Source organism: Nerophis ophidion, linkage group LG25, assembly GCF_033978795.1.
Source record: "Nerophis ophidion isolate RoL-2023_Sa linkage group LG25, RoL_Noph_v1.0, whole genome shotgun sequence".
Lineage (NCBI taxonomy): Eukaryota > Metazoa > Chordata > Actinopteri > Syngnathiformes > Syngnathidae > Nerophis > Nerophis ophidion.
The window spans coordinates 23952507-23973650 of NC_084635.1; the positions used below are offsets into that span (position 1 = coordinate 23952507).

At 40.4% G+C, this 21144-nt stretch overlaps 1 protein-coding gene across 5 annotated transcripts in view; it reads right to left on the reverse strand.

Annotated features, from left to right (window-relative positions):
• The window catches only part of crtc3 (CREB regulated transcription coactivator 3), a 127337-nt gene that overhangs the window by 8692 nt on the left and 97501 nt on the right, over window positions 1–21144 (reverse strand). For 2 of the 5 annotated variants that reach the window (XM_061887468.1, XM_061887469.1), the window contains exon 15: window positions 12190–19362. The exons of 2 other annotated variants lie outside the window; for them this stretch is intronic. In XM_061887468.1, coding sequence (XP_061743452.1) covers window positions 19157–19362 — 206 coding nt within the window. In that variant the 3' untranslated portion in view covers window positions 12190–19156. Of the gene's footprint in view, window positions 1–12189; window positions 19366–21144 lie in introns of those variants that run through there. One more of the 5 variants, XM_061887467.1, reaches the window with a different exon arrangement.

Sequence of the window (21144 nt, forward strand, 5' to 3'; positions counted from 1 at the left end):
TGTTATTACTTTTTTTTTTTTTTTTAACTGTTTTTTTGTTGTTTTTTTTACTCAAGGAAAGACTTACAGGTAGCAGTTACACGATCAGATATGGATGAGGCTATATTAAACGTACACCCATATACAAAACAGAGAGAGAATAAAAAGAGAATACAATGATCTGCAAATCCTTTTCAACTTATACTCAATTGAATAGACTGCAAAGACAAGATATTTAATGTTCACACTGAGAAGCTTGTTTTTTTATGCAAATAATCATTCACTTAGAATTTAATGGCAGCAACACATCGTAAAAATGTTGGCAGAAAGGCATTTTTACTACTGTGTTACATGGCCTTTCATTTTAACAACACTCAGAAGGTTTGGGAACTGAGGACACCAGTTTTTGAAGCTTTGAAAGTGGAATTCTTTCCCATTCTTGTTTTATGTAGAGCCTCAGTCGCTCAACAGTCTCCGCTGTCGTATTTTACGCTTCATAATGCGCCACACATTTTGGATGGGGTACAGGTCTGGGTTACAGGCAGGCCAGTCTACTACCCGCACTCTTATACTACAAAGCCACACTGTTGTAACACATGGCTTGGTATTGTCTTGCTGAAATAAGCAGGGGCGTCCATAAAAAATGTGTTGCTTGGATGGCAACATATGTTGCTCCAAAACCTGTATGTACCTTTCAGCATTAATGGTGCCTTCACAGACGTATAAGTTACCCATGCCTTGGGCGCTAATACACCCCCATACCATCACAGATGCTGGCTTTTCAACTTTGCGCATATAACAGTCCGGATGGTTCTTTTCCTCTTCGGTCCAGTTTCCAAAAACAATTTAAAACGTGGACTCGTCAGACCACAGAACATTTTTCCACTTTGCATCAATCCATCTTAGATGAGCTTGGGCCCAGCGAAGCCGGCGGCGTTTCTGGGTGTTGTTGATAAATGGCTTTTGCTTTGTATAATAGTTTTAACTTGCACTGACAGATGTAAGGATGAACTGCAGTTACTGATAGTGCTTTTCTGAAGTGTTCCTGAGCCCATGTGATGATATCATTTACACATCGAAGGTCACAGGCATTGCCGCTTACGTGCAGTGATTTTTTCAGATTCTGTGAACCTTTTGATTATATTACGGACCGTATATGTTGAAATCCCTAAATTTCTTGCAATAGCTCTTTGAGAAATGGTGTTCTTAGACTGTTGGACAATTTGCTCACGCATAAGTTCACAAAGTGGTGACCCTCGCTCCATTCTAGTTTTTGAATGACGGAGCATTTCATGGAAGCTGTTTTTAAACCCAATCATGGCACCCACCTGTTCCCAATTAGCCCGTTCACCTGTGGCATGTTCCAAATAAGTGTTTGATGAGCATTCCTCAACTTTCTGTCTTTTTTGCCACTTGTGCCAGCTTTTTGAAACATTTTGTTGGCATCAAATTCCAAATGAGATGATATTTGCAAAAAATAACATTTACCAGTTAGAACATTACGTATCTTGTCTTTGGTTGAAGAGTATTTAAAGTTGGAGTACCACTGATAGTCTCACACACATCACGTGTGGTGAGATTATCATGCATGTTTGCTGTTTGCTTTTAAAGCTTTGCATGGACTGGCACCTCATTATATCTCGGACATCATCCAAAAGTAGACTCCTGCGTGCGCCGTGAGGTCTGAGAACCAGGTCCAGCTCGTGGTCCCCAAGACCAGACTTAAAACCAGGGGGGACAGGGCCTTCTCTTTGGTCGGCCCTAAGCTCTGGAACACTCTGCCTCTCCATGTTCCAACTGCTCGCACAGTGGAGTGTTTTAAGTCCTGTCTTAAGACCCACTTTTATTATTTGGCTTTTAACACTACGTGAGTTGTGTGGTCCTCTGTGTTTTTCAATTTTCAATAAGGGTTGGAATTGGGGGTTAAATCACCAAAAATGATTCCCGGGCGCAACACTGCTGCTGCCCACTGCTCCCCTCACCTCCCAGGGGGTGAACATGGGTATGGGTCAAATGCAGAGGACAAATTTCACCACACCTAGTGTGTGTGTGTGTGACAATCATTGGTACTTTAACTTTCATTTTGATTTCTAGTTATTGTTTTAATTGGTTTCACCCTTTAAAATTGTTCTTAATCATATCTTTTTTTATATAGTTTTTATGTTTTTGTTTTTTATTCAGTCATTGGTGGAGCTAACGATAATATTTTAATATTGTTTTTAATATTGTTGTGCAGCACTTTGGAAACATTGTTGTTGTTTAAATGTGCTATATGAATAAAGTGGATTGGATTTGACCCATCTCTTTCACCCCCTGGGAAGTGAGGGGAGCAGTGAGCAGCAGCAGTGGCCGCGCCCGGGAATCATTTTGTTGATTTAACCCCTAACTCCAACCCTTGATGCTGAGTGCCAAGCAGGTAGGTAATAAGTCCCATTTTTTAGTCTATGGTATGACTCGGCCGGGGTTTGAACTCACGACCTACCATACTTGCCAACCTTGAGACCTCCGATTTCGGGAGGTGGGGGATGAGGGCGTGGTCGGGGGTGGGGCGGAGGCGTGGTTAAGAGGGGTGGAGTATAATTCACCAACTCAAGTATTTCATATATATATATTTATATATATATATTACATATATATATATATTTGAATATATATATATATATATATATATATATATATATATGTATGAAATACTTGACTTTCAGTGAATTCTAGCTATATATATTTATTTTATTATATATATAAAAAAAGAAATAGTTTAATTTCTGACGGCACGTATCAAATACACAGTAATAAAAACACAGTTGTTCTACTAACTGCACTGTGCTTGCTGGTTACTAAAAAAAAAACAACAACACTTACCTTTCACTATTTGAGTAACCTTTGTTCTGCCATTTGCGTATTGGCGAGCGATCCCCGAATCCGGAAACATATCCTTCACGGATGTGTTGTAGCCATCCTCAAATGAGAACGGGATGTTGCTTCCAGCTATCAGCATAGCCATCTTTGTCTCAGCATAAGATACACCATTGTGTCTCCATTTTGCGAGGTGGCCCATAATACTGGGTTGTGAACGATGCTGCGGACGCTTTGTGCTTCGCTGACCGTTCATGACTGAGTATATCCGTTCGGCCACCGAGTTCAATGGAGAAGTCTGTTCTACAAAATTTACAGGCAACATACCCCTTCCCCTTCAAACTCTCCTGGATAAACTGAAATTCTTGTTTCCATTCCTTTTGGAACTTGCAAGCGTATTTCTCCATTTTGCTCGTCGACGGTGTAATATATTGTGTTGGAGTCAATAACCAGGCGACGTGAGGAAGTTACGTCTTCAGAACAGACTCCCTAATGCACATGTTCCTTGACTGCACTTAAATGTAGAATATATGTAGAATGTATATAGAATCAGTCCATCAGTCCATCTTAGATGATCTCGGGCCCAGAAAAGCCGGCGTTGTTGATAAATGGCTTTCGCTTTGCATAGTCGAGCTTAAACTTCCAATTACAGATGTAGCGACGAACTGTATTTAGTGACAGTGGTTTTCTGAACTGTTCCTTTGCCCATGTGGTGATATCCTTTAGAGATTGATGTCAGTTTTTGATACAGTGCCGTCTGAGGGATCGAAGGTCACGGTCATTCAATGTTGGTTTCCGGCCGTGCCGCTTACGTGGAGTGATTTCTGCAGATTCTCTGAACCTTTTGATGATATTATGGACCGTAGATGTTGAAATCCCTAAATTTCTTGCAATTGCACTTTGAGAAACGTTGTTCTTAAACTGTTTGACTATTTGCTCACACAGTTGTGGACAAAGGGGTGTACCTCACATTTTTTGGGAAGCTGTTTTTATACCCAATCACGGCACCCATCTGTCACCAATTAGCCTGCACACCTGTGGGATGTTCCAAATAAGTGTTTGATGAGCATTCCTCAATTTTATTAGTATTCATTGCCACCTTTCCCAACTTCTTTGTCACGTGTTGCTGGCATCAAATTCTAAAGTTAAAGAATATTTGCAACAAAAAAAAAGTTTATCAGTTTGAACATCAAATATGTTGTCTTTGTAGCATATTCAACTGAATATGGGTTGAAAATAATTTGCAAATCATTGTATTCTGTTTATATTTACATCTAATAAAATTTCCCAACTCATATGGAAACGGGGTTTGTACCTTTGGTCCCTTAAAAGGTGAAGGCTCATATATTTTGTGTTTTAATTCCTACAACGTTCACCTGATTTGGATGTAAAAACCCTTAAATTAAAGCTCCAAGTCTGCACTTAAAGCACATCTTGATTGTTTCATTTCAAATTCATTGTGATGTTGTACAGAGCTGGAATACTTAAAATTGTGTCAATGTCCAAATATTTCTGAACCGAACTGTACATCACGACATTCATGTTTACTTGCCAATTTATTTGTTGTTTTTTTGTCAAATGTCATTCACATAGACAAACACAGCAAGTCTCGTTGGTTTTCCATTGAGATAAGACCCAAACTTTCATTATTTTCTGGAACTACATGATGATATCATTTGGTTTACCACACAGTTTATTAATCAATCAGAGTTTGGCCACGCAGTATTCCCTTAAACCCAACTATACGTCTTCATCTTACCATTTTGGAGATAAGGGGTGGATCAATCGAAATATCGATATCAGTTGTGGATCGATATTAGCATGGTGGGATCGATAGTTTGCTTTCACGAATATTTGTGGTTACATTGTTATTACATCATTATATGAACTTTATTTAAATTGTCAATCAATCAATCAATGTTTATTTATGTAGCTCTAAATCACAAGTGTCTCAAAGGGCTGCATAAGCCACAACGACATCTGCGGTACAGGGCCCACATAAGGGCAAGGAAAAACTCTTGGGGAGACTGAAAGCAATGGATGTCGAGCGGGTCTAACATGATATTATGAAAGTCCAGTCCATAGTGGATCTAACATAATAGTGAGAGTCCAGTCCATAGTGGATCTAACATAATAGTGAGGGTCCAGTCCATAGTGGATGTAACATGATAGTGAGAGTCCAGTCCATAGTGGATCTAACATGATAGTGAGAGTCCAGTCCATAGTGGATCTAAAATAATAGTGAGGGTCCAGTCCATAGTGTATCTAACATAATAGTGAGAGTCCAGTCCATAGTGGATCTATCATAATAGTGAGGGTCCAGTCCATAGTGGATCTAACATAATAGTGAGAGTCCAGTCCATAGTGGATCTAACATAATAGTGGGAGTCCAGTCCATAGTGGATCCAACATAATAGTGAGAGTCCAGTCCATAATGGATCTAACATAATAGTGAGGGCCCAGTCCATAGTGGATCTTACATAATATAGTAAGAGTCCAGTCCATAGTGGATACAACATAATAGTGAGAGTCCAGTCCATAGTGGATCTAACATAATAGTGAGGGTCCAGTCCATAGTGGATCTAACATAATAGTAAGAGTCCAGTCCATAGTGGATCTAACATAATAGTGAGAGTCCAGTCCATAGTGGATCCAACATAATAGTGAGAGTCCAGTCCATATTGGATTCAACATAATAGTGAGAGTCCAGTCCATAGTGGATCTAACATAGTAGTGAGAGTCCAGTCCATAGTGGATGTAACATAATAGTGAGAGTCCAGTCCATAGTGGATCTAACATAATAGTGAGAGTCCAGTCCATAGTGGATCTAACATAATAGTGAGGGTCCAGTCCATAGTGGATCTAACATAATAGTGAGAGTCCAGTCCATATTGGATCAAACATGATAGTGAGAGTCCAGTCCATAGTGGATCTAACATAGTAGTGAGAGTCCAGTCCATAGTGGATCTAACATAGTAGTGAGAGTCCAGTCCATAGTGGATCTAACATAATAGTGAGAGTCCAGTCCATAGTTGATCTAACATAATAGTGAGAGTCCAGTCCATAGTGGATCTAATAGTGAGAGTCCAGTCCATAGTGGAGCTAACATAATAGTGAGAGTCCAGTCCATAGTGGATCCAACATAGTAGTGAGAGTCCAGTCCATAGTGGATCCAACATAATAGTGAGAGTCCAGTTCATAGTGGATTTAACATAATAGTGAGAGTCCAGTCCATAGTGGATCTAACATAATAGTGAGAGTCCAGTCCATAGTGGATCTAACATAATAGCGAGAGTCCAGTCCATAGTGGATCTAACATAATAGTGAGAGTCCAGTCCATAGTGGATCTAACATAATAGTGAGAGTCCAGTCCAGGGTGGATCTAATATAATAGTGAGAGTCCAGTCCATAGTGGATCTAACATAATAGTGAGAGTCCAGTCCATGGTGGATATAACATAATAGTGAGAGTCCAGTCCATAGTGGATCTAACATAATAGTGAGAGTCCAGTCCAGGGTGGATCTAATATAATAGTGAGAGTCCAGTCCATAGTGGATCTAACATAATAGTGAGAGTCCAATCCATAGTGGATCTAACATAATAGTGAGAGTCCAGTCCATAGTGGATCTAACATAATAGTGAGAGTCCAGTCCATAGTTGATCTAACATAATAGTGAGAGTCCAGTCCATAGTGGATCTAATAGTGAGAGTCCAGTCCATAGTGGAGCTAACATAATAGTGAGAGTCCAGTCCATAGTGGATCCAACATAGTAGTGAGAGTCCAGTCCATAGTGGATCCAACATAATAGTGAGAGTCCAGTTCATAGTGGATTTAACATAATAGTGAGAGTCCAGTCCATAGTGGATCTAACATAATAGTGAGAGTCCAGTCCATAGTGGATCTAACATAATAGCGAGAGTCCAGTCCATAGTGGATCTAACATAATAGTGAGAGTCCAGTCCATAGTGGATCTAACATAATAGTGAGAGTCCAGTCCATAGTAGATCCAACATAATAGTGAAAGTCCAGTCCATAGTGGATCTAACATAATGGTGAGAGTCCAGTCCACGGTGGATCTAATATAATAGTGAGAGTCCAGTCCATAGTGGATCCAACATAATAGTGAGAGTCCAGTTCATAGTGGATTTAACATAATAGTGAGAGTCCAGTCCATAGTGGATCTAACATAATAGTGAGAGTCCAGTCCATAGTGGATCCAACATAATAGTGAGAGGCCAGTCCATAGTGGATCCAACATAATGGTGTGAGTCCAGTCCATAGTGGATCCAACATAATAGTGAGAGGCCAGTCCATAGTGGATCCAACATAATAGTGAGAGTCCAGTCCATAGTGGATCCAACATAATGGTGTGAGTCCAGTCCATAGTGGATCTAACATAATTGTGAGAGTCCAGTTCATTGTGGATCTAACATAATAATGGGACTCCAGTCCATAGTGGATCCAACATAATAGTGAGAGTCCAGTCCATAGTGGATCCAACATAATAGCCAGAGTCCAGTCCATAGTGGATCCAACATAATAGCGAGAGTCCAGTCCATAGTGGATCCAACATAATATCAATCAATCAATGTTTACTTATATAGCCCTAAACCACTAGTGTCTCAAAGGGCTGCACAAACCACCACGACATCCTCGGTAGGCCCACATAAGGGCAGGGAAAACTCACACCCAGTGGGACGTCGGTGACAATGATGACTATGAGAACCTTGGAGAGGAGGAAAGCAATGGATGTCGAGCGGGTCTAACATGATACTGTGAAAGTTCAATCCACAATGGATCCAACACCGTCGCGAGAGTCCAGTCCAAAGCGGATCCAACACAGCAGCGAGAGTCCCGTTCACAGCGGAGCCAGCAGGAAACCATCCCAAGCGGAGGTGGATCAGCAGCGCAGAGATGTCCCCAGCCGATACACAGGCAAGCAGTACATGGCCACCAGATCGGACCGGACCCCCTCCACAGGGGAGAGTGGGACATAGAAGAAAAAGAAAAGAAACGGCAGATCAACTGGTCTAAAAAGGGAGTCTATTTAAAGGCTAGAGTATACAAATGAGGTTTAAGGTGAGACTTAAATGCTTCTACCGTGGTGGCATCTCGAACTGTTACAGGGAGGGCATTCCAGAGTTCTGGAGCCCGAACAGAAAGCGCTCTATAGCCCGCAGCCTTTTTTTGGGCTTTGGGAATAACTAATAAGCCGGAGTCCTTTGAACGCAGATTTCTTGCCGGGACATATGGTACAATACAATTGGCAAGATAGGATGGAGCTAGACCGTGTAGTATTTTATACGTAAGTAGTAAAACCTTAAAGTCACATCTTAAGTGCACAGGAAGCCAGTGCAGGTGAGCCAGTACAGGCGTAATGTGATCAAACTTTCTTGTTCTTGTCAAAAGTCTAGCAGCCGCATTTTGTACCAACTGTAATCTTTTAATGCTAGACATGGGGAGACCCGAAAATAATACGTTACAGTAGTCGAGGCGAGACGTAGCAAACGCATGGATAATAATCTCAGCGTCTTTAGTGGACAGAATGGAGCGAATTTTTGCGATATTACGGAGATGAAAGAAGGCCGTTTTAGTAACGCTTTTAATGTGTGCCTCAAAGGAGAGAGTTGGGTCAAAGATAATACTCAGATTCTTTACCGTGTCGCCTTGTTAAATTGTTTGGTTGTCAAATGTTAGAGTTGTATTATTAAATAGAGGTCGGTGTCTAGCAGGACCGATAATCAGCATTTCCGTTTTTTTGGCGTTGAGTTGCAAAAAGTTAGCGGACATCCATTGTTTAATTTCATTAAGACACACCTCCAGCTGACTACAATCCGGCGTGTTGGTCAGCTTTAGGGGCATGTAGAGTTGGGTGTCATCAGCATAACAGTGAAAGCTAACACCGTATTTGCGTATGATGTCACCTAGCAGCAGCATGTAGATGCTGAAGAGTGCAGGGCCAAGGACCGAACCCTGGGGAACTCCACACGTTAGCTTAACGTAGTCCGAGGTCACATTGTTATGGGAGACACACTGCATCCTATCAGTAAAATAAGAGTTAAACCAAGACAGGGCTAAGTCTGACATACCAATTCGTGTTTTGATACGTTCTAATAAAATATTATGATCGACGGTATCGAAAGCAGCGCTAAGATCGAGGAGCAGCAACATAGATGACGCATCAGAATCCATCGTTAGCAATAGATCATTAGTCATCTTTGCGAGGGCTGTCTCCGTAGAGTGATTTGCCCTGAAACCGGATTGAAAGGTTTCACATAGATTGTTAGACGCTAAGTGTTCATTTAACTGCTCCGCAACAATTTTTTCAAGGATTTTTGAAATAAAGGGAAGGTGAGACACCGGTCGGTAGTTTACCATGAGGTCAGGATCGAGGTTAGGTCTTTTAAGAAGAGGATGAATAACCGCTTTTTTGAATGCTAGGGGAACAGTGCCCGAGGAGAGTGACAAGTTTATAATATTTAGCACTGATGGACCTAATAATACAAAGAGCTCCTTGATCAGTTTCCCAGGAAGAGGGTCAAGTAAACATGTTGTCTGTTTTATTCCATTTACACGTTGTAACAGTTCCTCTAATGTTATTTCCTCAAAACGAGAGAAACTATTTTGGAGGGCAGTATCCGCCGTATATACAATCGTATCTGTGTTAATAGAATCCCGTTGTAGCTGGGACGCATTGTCTTTAATCTCCTTTCTAATGACTTCAATTTTCTTACTAAAGAATTGCATAAAGTCATCAGCTGAGTGGGTGGAGCTACTGGAAGGGGTCCCTTGTTGGGTTAGCGATGCTACCGTACTAAACAAACATTTTGGGTTGTTTTTATTACGGTGGATGAGATTTGAGTAATATTTAGCTTTAGCTAAGGTAAGCATGCGTTTATAAGTTATTAAACCATCACTCCATGCTTGATGGTGCACCTCAAGTTTAGTGGTGCGCCATTTGCGTTCCAGCTTTCTACACAATAATTTCTGAGCTCTAGTTACTTCTGTAAACCACGGGGTGCGCTTTTTTGGAGCCTTTTTTAACTTTAGCGGTGCTATGTTATCAATGGTTTCGCGCAGGGCGTCGTTAAAGTTGTTAGTGATGTTATCAATAGAGCCCACATACTTTGGGAATGGTGCCATTACCGAGGGCAGTAGGTCAGCAAGAGTTGTCGTTGTGGCCGTATTAATGTTGCGGCTGCTATAGCAGTTATTATTATTATTGGTTTGACGAACATGCGTCTGAACCTCGAATTTTATAAGGTAATGATCGGACAATACTTTAGTATACGGGAGTATCGTAACTTTGGAAACGGTGATACCCCTGACAAGCACTAGGTCTATCGTATTACCGTTGCGATGCGTGGGTTCATTTATTATTTGTGTAAGACCACAGCTATCAATTACAGTCTGGAGTGCTACGCACGGTGGGTCCGATGTGGTATTCATATGGATATTTAGGTCCCCCATTATGATTATATTATCGGCGTGTGTCACTAGATCAGCAACGAACTCTGAGAATTCATTGATAAAGTCCGAATAGGGCCCTGGGGGGCGGTAGATAACAGCCAGGTGTAGAGGCAGCGGTGTGACAGACCTCATGGTAAGCACCTCAAACGATTTATATTTATTATTTATATTAGGACTAAGGTTAAAGTTTTCGTTGCATATTAGTGCGACCCCCCCCACCCCTTTTAAGTGGACGGGCGATATGCGTATGTGTAAAGTTAGGAGGACATGCCTCATTTAGCGCAAAAAAGTCGTTTGGTTTAAGCCAGGTTTCGCTGAGACCGATGACGTTAAGATTGTTGTCTCTGATGATATCATTAACTAACAACGTTTTGGGAGACAATGATCTTATGTTTAAAAAACCTATATTATAGGTAGTGGGCTGTTTTAGGGAGTTTTTGATCAAATTATCCGTAGTAGCAATAATAGTGAGAGTCCAGTCCATAGTGGATCCAACATAATAGTGAGAGTCCAGTCCATAGTGGATCTAACATAATAGTGAGAGTCCAGTCCATAGTGGATCCAACATAATAGTGAGAGTCCAGTCCATAGTGGATCTAACATAATAGTGAGAGTCCAGTCCATCGTGGATCTAACATAATAGTGAGAGTCCAGTCCATAGTGGATTTAACATAATAGCGAGAGTCCAGTCCATAGTGGATCCAACATAATAGTGAGAGTCCAGTCCATAGTGGAACTCACATAATAGCGAGAGTCCAGTCCATAGTGGATCCAACATAATAGTGAGAGTCCAGTCCATAGTGGATCTAACATAATAAATAAATGATAAATGAGTTGTACTTGTATAGCGCTTTTCTACCTTCAAGGTACTCAAAGCGCTTTGACACTACTTCCACATTTACCCTTTCACACACACATTCACACACTGATGGAGGGAGCTGCCATGCAAGGCGCCAACCAGCACCCATCAGGAGCAAGGGTGAAGTGTCTTGCTCAGGACACAACGGACGTGACGAGGTTGGTACTAGGCGGGATTTGAACCAGGGCCCCTCGGGTTGCGCACGGCCACTCTTCCACTGCGCCAGTGAGAGTCCAGTCCATAGTGGAACTCACATAATAGCGAGAGTCCAGTCCATAGTGGATCCAACATAATAGTGAGAGTCCATTCCATAGTGGATCTAACATAATAGTGAGAGTCCAGTCCATAGTGGATCTAACATAACAGTGAGAGTCCAATTGTGGTTACTTTGAGGGCAAAAAAGCTAAATGGATTTGAATATTTATATAGTTCAGAATTTGTAGCTTTTCTTGACTTATTGTACATTTTTAACTTTAGTTTGTTTTAACAATTTGGCTTTTTTATGTTTTATTATTTTTATTTCACTATTTGTAGGCATGAGCCTTTTTTTTCATTTATTTTTTATTTTATTTAAAGTGCTTTTTTATTATGTGTAGTAGTTACCATTTCCCATTTTATGGATTGGTTTGTTTAGCTACAATGTTCTGAAATTATTGTGATTTTATTTGTATTATTTTAAAATAAAAAAAATACCATAAAAATACATTATGAAATACATACTAACATAATAATAATATATGGTTACATTGTTCATGTTTTGTATTTTCGGGGGCACAAAATAATAGTCCAGTGATTACATTTTAGTGAAGATGAAATAAATAGATAAAAAGTAAAATCACAACATAATGAAAAGATTTTGAACAATTTCACGAATTAATATCGTCAATACTAGCCCTAGTTCACTTAGTATCGGATCAATTGGCAGTTATGCCCACTGCTTCTGAAAGGACCAAACTGCTCATGTCTATCTTTGCTGCCATCTGGTGGTAATACATAGAACTACAAGTACCACCCAACTACAATCTGAAAGTACTGTGATGACTTTTATTGTTTGTATTAAACCAAAAAGGTAAGCACTAGACACATTAAAAACCAAATCACACACAAAAAAAAATAAAGCTGCGGATCAGTTGGAAAAAAATTAGTAACACGACGAATGGACATAAATCTTTAAATAACACAACTGTACATTTTAAATGTGGCTAAAAGGGAGGACAGGAAAAGTGAGAGTAAATGACGACACAGATCACGTGACGCTAGCTGGCTGGGAATATAAAACGTTGAAATTCGCGTGTAAGGCAGCAGAAGGCAGGGAACAAAAACAAGTTAGAGAATAAAGAATAATCCATGATCATTAACAGCGTTCCCGATGTTTAGAACAAAGTACAAACGCTAAATAGCTCAAAACACCATCCAACTCGCTTCATTCAAAGTCTTGAGTATCTGTGTCACCTTTGACACAACAACAGTAAAAGACAAACATTAAGGTGAGGGCGCTTCTTAATGACATGCATGCTGACCAGGGGTGTCCAAAAACATGCTGGAATATACAATAAGGATTTAGGGGACATTTTTTCACTGTTTGTGTTGTAAACAGCCATGGAGATATGTATGTACACTAGCAGTGCTTCCCACAGGACTGCTATCTACTTCTGGTGGTACTGCCTTGTGGGGGCGGGTGGTGGACAAATCTGCATAATTGGCAATGACATACTTACTTGCAAAAAGTCGGTAAAAAACATGAAAAGCAAGACAAATATTTTTCGGAGTACTTGCAATCTTTTTTCTGTCGCTTTTTTTGTTGTTGTTTATTTATGTCACCAACATACCTGAGCTGCACAGAAATATTCCTTTTTTTTTTTTTCTAAAAAGGGTGGCGGTAACGGTTAAATTTCGTGAATTTTCAAGGCAAAACATGAGTGTTGACACATGGTTTGTGTTGACTTTATGTAACGCATACATTGTGTTAACCTACGGTAGGAAGGGGATTCATACGGCCACATTTGTTGTGGTTCACCCAAGACATAAAAAGTGCACTATCCAATTTAGCTGCAGGGTGGCAGTAGAGTGTAGAGCAGGGGTCACCAGTGCGGTGCCCGCGGGCACCAGGTGGCCCGTAAGGACCAGATGAGTAGCCCTCTGGCCTGTTCTAAAAATAGCTCAAATAGCAGCACTTACCAGTGAGCTGCCTCTATTTTGAAAATTGTATTTATTTACTAGCAAGCTGGTCTCGCTTTGCTCGACATGTTTAATTCTAAGAGAGACAAAACTCAAAATAGAATTTGAAAATCCAAGAAAATATTTTAAAGACTTGGTCTTCACTTGTTTAAATAAATGTATTTATTTTTTTACTTTGCTCCTTATAACTTTCAGAAAGACAATTTTAGAGAAAAAAATACAACCTTTAAAGTGATTTTAGGATTTTTAAACACATATACCTTTTTACCTTTTGAATTTCTTGCTCTTCTTTCCTGACAATTTAAATCAATGTTCAAGTAATTTTTTTAAAATTGTAAATAATAATAAATACACATTGATTTAATAAATCAATTTAGCTTCTTTTTCGACAAAGAATATTAGTGAAATATTTCTTCAAACTTATTATGATTAAAATTCAAAAAACTTATTTTGGCAAATCTAGAAAATCTTTAGAATGAAATTTAAATCTTATTTCAAAGTCTTTTGAATTTCTTTAAAAAAATTTGTTCTGGAAAATCTAGAAGAAATAATGATGGGTCTTTGTTAGAAATATAGCTTGGTCCAATTTGTTATATATTCTAACAAAATGCAGATTGGATTTTAACCTATTTAAAACATGTCATCAAAATTCTAAAATTAATCTTAATCAGGAAAAATTACTAATGATGTTCCATAATTGTTTTTTTCTTTTTTCAAAAAGATTCTTTTTTTCGGTTGAATTTGGAATTTTAAAGAGTCGAAATTGAAGATAAACTATGTTTCAAAATTTCATTTTTATTTTTTTTCCTGTTTTCTCCTCTTTTAAACCGTTCAATTAAGTGTTTTTTTCATCATTTATTCTCTAGAAAAATATTTCCGTAAAATGGGAAAAAATTTACGACGGAATTAAATACCCATTTTTTTATCTACATACATAGATTTATTTTTTAAAGGTAAATTGAGCGAATTGGCTATTTCTGGCAATTTATTTAAGTGTGTATCAAACTGGTAGCCCTTCGCATTAATCAGTACCCAAAAAGTAGCTCTTGGTTTCAAAAAGGTTGGTGACCCCTGGTGTAGAATATCTTAGAATGTGTTTTGTGGCATTTCCAACTTTGACCACAGCCTCAATTGCTAGTAGCAAGGTACTTCATATGGCCCCATGTGAAAGAATATATACTTTAGTCACCAGATGTCAGTGTTGTCCATCTTAAAATGTGTTTGGTGGCATTTCCATTTTTGACCACAGCTCCAGTTGCTATGTAGAGTGGCGCTTTCAATCATTTCCAGCAGACTGCATTGCAAAATAATTAACCGTATTATGAAAGGCTGAAAATATATTTCATCTTAATTTTTAAATAAATGTACAGATTAAGGCGTTGGTGAAATGTCCACTTAGGTTGACAAGGTAGAAACATTTGAGGATTGATGATTAATGAACATCTTTTTAAAGAAATAAGGAGATATTGTGATTACTGTGAATTGTGTTTATATATCAGGCTTGTGCAAAATTCAGAAAGTAAATAAAATGTATTTGAACAAAAAAAAAATGTTTAATTATCTCCTACACAGTATGTTAAACTGAAAATGCAACAAGTGCCATCCAATTAATTGCAATTCACTTTTATGTTTTTAGGTAAGTAACAGGAATCATTTGCCATGTAACACAAGTCCTAAATTATAACAACAATTTACAGGCAATTAATTCAACCACCTTCTTTCCATTTTTGAATATTTGGATTCAGTAATACATTCTCGGATATAAAAAGTATTTTTTCTCCAGTTTCTATCCTTTTAAAGTAACAGTACCCAGGATTATTTCTTTGTTCCATACCAAAAAATCTAGCTAAAGTGCTAAGAGTTACTTTTAACATCCATGAATCTTATACTTACAAGATTGGCTAAAATGGTAAGAGTTAGCATGATAAGAAGATAATGGCAAGTAACAATATCCATTACTTTTGCTATAATTGCATACCTACACAATTGGCTTAAATGTTAACATTATCCATAACTTTTAGTTTTATATCTGTCGCTGCCTGATACTGATATGTTAGCGCATTAGCCAAAAGCAAACCAGCTTACAGCAGTTTTCACTAAATTTGGCATTTTTCAATCTTTCGCCAAAGTAACCTGATGTAACACTTAAAACTATTCAAATAACGTACACATTGTTTACTATTCAAGTTAGGTTGCAACTAAATACACTTGCTTACCTTCAATGCTCAAAATGTAAGTACTCCAATTTTCATTATACCAACTCTTTGAAATCCCCCAAACCGTTAGTTTTGTGATATTTGTTTTAGAACTCGGCCTTAAAATAGTATCCGCACATCAGGAAGTGTCGCAAATGTGACTCAGGCTGGGCAAGAGCTAGGAAAATTGGCTAAGGTGTTAACATGCCAACGGCTAGCATGCTAACAGTTAGCATGCTAGCATAACAACATTAAAGGCCTACTGAAACCCACTACTACCGACCGCGCAGTCTGATAGTTTATATATCAATGATGAAATATTAACATTGCAACACATACCAATACGGCCCTTTTAGTTTACTAAATTGCAATTTTAAATTTCCCGCAAGTTTCTTGTTGAAAACGTCACGGAATGATGACGCGTACGCGTGACGTCACTGACTGTCAGGAAATATTAGCTCAGCACCACTCGCGGCTAAAAGTCGTCTGCTTTAATCGCATAATTACACAGTATTTTGGACATCTGTGTTGCTGAATCTTTTGCAATTTGTTTATTTAATAATGGAGACTATAAAGAACAATGCTGTTGGTGTCTTTAGCACCGAGACACAGCCGATGTTTCTTTGTTTGTTGTGAAGCGGAGCGGTCAAGCGAACATGTTTTCTCTACGTCAACCAGCATGTTTTTGGATGGGAAAATTGTGATATATGTCTTACCAGAGAAATCATTGGATTATTCGTCGTCCTGCAGCAGCTGTGAGCTTGGCTCCTCGGCTTCTCTCTGAGACACTTCGTGTTCACCGTAGCCATCCGACCTCGAGGTATGTCTTTACAATATTTTATAATCTTTAAAATCTCACTAAAACACTATTAAAACAATAATCAGATAACGGATCTTCCAGAATTATCCTAGTAAATGTGTCTAATTACATCTGAAACGCTCACACTGCCGTCGCCCGGAGCCGTCGCTTTTTTTCTTCTTCTATTCCTTCACTATCAATATCCTAATTCACAAATCTTTCATCCTCGCTCAAATTGATGGGGAAATTGTCGCTTTCTTGGTCCGAATTGCTCTTACTGCTGGTGGCTCCCATCAAAAACAATGGGAATATGTGTGGAGCCCTGCAACCAGTGACGTCACGCGCACATACTTCCGGTACTTGCAGGGCTTTTCTTTTAGCGGCCAAAAGTTGTGAACTTTAGCGTGGATGTTCTCTACTAAATCCTTTCAGCAAAAATATGGCAATATCGCGAAATGATCAAGTATGACACATAGAATGGACCTGCTATTCCCATTTAAATAAGAAAATCTCATTTCAGTAGACCTTTAAGTGAGCGCTATATGCCCTAAATGAGATGAGCACTTTGAATCAGTTGAGAATTGTGAGAGTAAGATAATAGAATTTAGTACAATACATCAAAATAATCAATTTAAATATCAATTGTACATTAGGGTAATCATTTTGTAACCCAGTTGGCTAAAAATGATGGAAAGCGCCACTCTTCTGGCGCTGTGATCAAAGTTGGAATTGCCACAAAACACATTTTAAGATACTCAACACTGACATCTGGTGACTCAGTGAATATTTTTTTTTTCAAATGGGGCAATATGAAGCGTCTTCCTACTGTACTTCATTTAATCCAAATTGGAATTCTACTTCCTGTCTGAAACCTCAATTCAAACTCACAGAATGGAATTGGTATCCATCCATCCATTTTTCAACCGCTTATTCCCTTTGTTGTCGCAGGGGGGTGCTGGTGCTTATCTCAGCTACAATCCGGCGGAAGGCGGGGTACACCCTGGACAAGTCGCCATCTTATCGCAGGGTCAACACAGATAGACAGAAAAATTTCACACTCACATTCACACACTAGGGCCAATTTAGTGTTGCCAATCAACCTATCCCCAGGTGCATGCTTTTGGCAATGGGATTAAGCCGGAGTACCCAGAGGGAACCCACGCAGTCACGGGGAGAACATGCAAACTCCACATAGAAATATCCTGAGCCCGGTATTGAACCCAGGACTACTCAGGACCTTCATATTGTGAGGCAGAAACACTAACCCCTCTGCCACCGTGCTGCCTGGAGTTGATATCTCATGAAAAAAACACATCTCATGCGTTAAAAAAGTGGACACTTTGGACACCCCTGTCACGGACGCTGTAGTATTTGGGACTGGCAGACTGGAGAAAACCCAACAGTGTGGACACCGGACACATGTAATATTGTTTTGCTCCTTCCATATTAGGAAGCTGCATGTAGTTACACTGCATAGTGTACATGGCACACCTGTTCAACAGGTGGGGGAGGGGGGGAGCTGCATAGCTGAACAGAGCAATGCTCTTATATCCTTTAATGAACCACATTGAAAAAACAGTAGGGGGCACTCATTGCCCAAAATGGCATATTTCTCTAAATCAGTTCTACAAACATATAAGTAAATATTACCCTCGATAACTGAACATGAACTCAACACTTGATTCTTTGGGTTGCCGTGTAAAAACAACAGCGGGGTGGTGCAAGACAGGGTGGACCAATTAGTGCAAAAGACAATAAGTGCAATGTTACATGGTGTCCCATGTCCACAAGAGCCTTCTGCACTCAGTCACTAAGTCTTTGCTCAGTCTCCGACTGCAAACGGAACTGATGCACAGTGGTATACATGCCCTTTATCACAACAGCCTAGGTACAGTGCAAGCGCCAGTACAAGTCCATACAAAACTTCAAAATACAACATACACCAATGTATTAAAAAAAACAAAAAACGTGAATTTCATCTTTAAAAATGGATGCAAACAACATCCCTGCTGAGGGAATATAGTCTTTATGCAGCACATCTCACCAGTTTAGCTCTTGGTTATAATAAGTAACATAAACTTCAAATCATTTCTTTGTAAACACTTTGCCCTTTTTGTTGTCTAGTACATTCTAATCTTACTAAAAAGTGTGACTTATATTAATATATATGTATTTTTTTATTTATATATATATTTGTGTGTAGCCTCAAAAATAATTTGATAGAATTTTCATTGCATCATTCGACGTGATTGTCAGAGAGCCTGAAGCCGCTCGGTGGTACTTGACATTAGTTTCCACGCGTGTGGCGCGACTCCAGCAGAGCACCTCTGATCAGACACTTGTTTATGGGAGCTGTGAGAAAAGTCAACTGCGTGTTGGCATCTCTGCAGCTCGGCAATGGTATGTAGCCATGGTGATAATGTTGCCATGGCTACAAAGGGGACTGACAAAAAAAAAAAAAAAAAAGGACAACGGACGGCCTCGACTGCTCATTGGATTTCCTCCCCATTTAAGCGGGAGAGGCAGCCTGCAGAACAACAACTGTTTTTTTTTTTTTTTTTAACCGACACTAATGCACGACAAGCGTGAGCTTAAGCGAGCGTGAGGCTTTTGTCGGATGTAAACGAATTTCCTTTACCATCCAACTTCTCAGAAAGGGTAGAATTGTTTGCGTGGTGTCCACCTCGCTCATGATGCTTTGTGGCAGTCAATACATGCATCAAAACATGCAGAATCACATTCATGCACTCCCCGGGCTACACTGTAAATGTGTGTGTGTGTTTGTGTGCGTGTGTGTGTGTGTGTGTGACAAGTCACATTCAGAGTCTGTCGCTGCGGAAAGTATCCTCCACAGATGGGTCCGGCAGCACCATGTCAGGGTCGCTGAGCATGCTCAGACCGTCCAGGCTAAGGGGCTCAATGTGCAGCTCGTCTTCCAGGGGGAAGCCTCCTTCCGAGTCGAAACACTCGGGCACGGTGGAGAGCACGCTGCTGATGTCTTTAGACAGACTGTGGTGGGAGTCATCTGCTGGCAGAGAGGACACAATGAAGTATCTGATACCAGTACCAAGCCAGGCTTCCAGGATTTCACAGATGTTTTATGTGTGATAGTTGAGGCCCGAAATGCTTGATTTCATGTAAACTTTTTGAAAAGTTGCGACAAAAATTCCCAATGTTTTGAGACTTTTTCTGGGAAGTATTATTCTAGCAAAAATATTTCCAAACTGTATTTTAATTTGTGCGGTGTGTATTCAGATCCACGTACGTGTGTTTAAACTTGCCTCTCTGTACCTAATCAGAAAGAATCCTCGATAGGCTGTCTACTTACACGTGACTTTTGCAACACTTCCGTCGTGTACAATTTGAGCATGTGCATCCAGATTTGTGAGTGTGTAATACAACTTATGCGCATGAGTGTCCTGGGCATGACGTTCAAGTGCATCCGGCAGTGGAGGCTCCTCTTTGGGGGTCTTGGGGCACTAAGAGGTGAACACTTTAACTACTGTTATCCCAAGTGGTCCTTGGCAAAGGCCTAGTAAATGACTGACCCAAAGAGGAATACGGTGAAGACCTGCTGCCTTGTGGGTAAGTCTCGGAATACAAAGACTAGGCGGCACACGACAAGCGGTCCTCCAAAAAACTGGAGCTCCGGCAGCCTCCTGCAACTGTGGAAGAGTGCCGGTCGTCCTGGGTTCCCCTTGCCACCGGATCCCATCCTCTCACAGTGAAGAAGTGCTGCTGGGACATGCGCACCCCGAGTGGCACTTTAAACAAGCTCCTCTGCGCAGGTATTCATCTCTACTTCGGTGAGACCAGCTACCGGAAATTAAACAAAGTCTGGTGGCGATGGGGTGTCTGATAAGGGGATCAGGTATGAATGCACCGGAAGCTCCTAGTCAGAACCCTGCACACCAGCGGTACAGGGCTAGCTATGGTCGTTGGTAAATGGTAAATGGGTTGTACTTTTATAGCGCTTTTCTACCCCTTTTTAAGGAGCCCAAAGGGCTTTGACGGTATTTCCACATTCGCCCATTCACACACACATTCACACACTGACGGCGGGAGCTACCATGCAAGGCGCTCACCAGGACCCATCAGGAGCAAGGGTGAAGTGTCTTGCCCAAGGACACAACGGACGTGACTAAGATGGTAGAAGGTGGGCATTGAACCAGTAACCCTCAGATTGCTGGCACAGCCACTCTACCAACTTCGCCAGGCCGTCCCCCGTAGTAGCTGAAATTGAGTGACAGCTGCTCTCGGCAGACCTCTGTACGTCTGAGCAGCTCTATTTAGGATTGCACTGCTAACCACGACGGCCTAGAAAAGGTGGCCCAAACATTGCCTACTCAGAACCATCCTGGACAGGCTACCGCACCTGTCGGGAAGTCCACTCCGTCGTCGAAATAAAACAAAAAAAACAATCCGTCTTAAACTGGCATCATGGAACATAAGGACACTCCTGGACACTAGTATCACCACTGATAGACCCCAGGGAAGAACTGCACTCATTGCAGCGGAACTTAACCGCTACATTGTTTATATTGCTGCACTTAGGAGGTTCAAAACAGGATTAAGCAGGCGTCAGCATCTTTTGGCAGACTCAGGGGAAGGGTCTTCCAGAACAAAGACCATAAGCTCCATACCAAGGTAACGGTCTATTTAGCTTTGGTCATGACAACCCTCCTCTACAGCTGTGAAGCGTGGACGCTGTACAGCCGCCACCTTGGATGCTGGAGGCCTTCCACATCAGGTGCTTACAATTCATCCTGGGGATATCCTGGAAGGACAGAGTTCCCCACACTGAAAT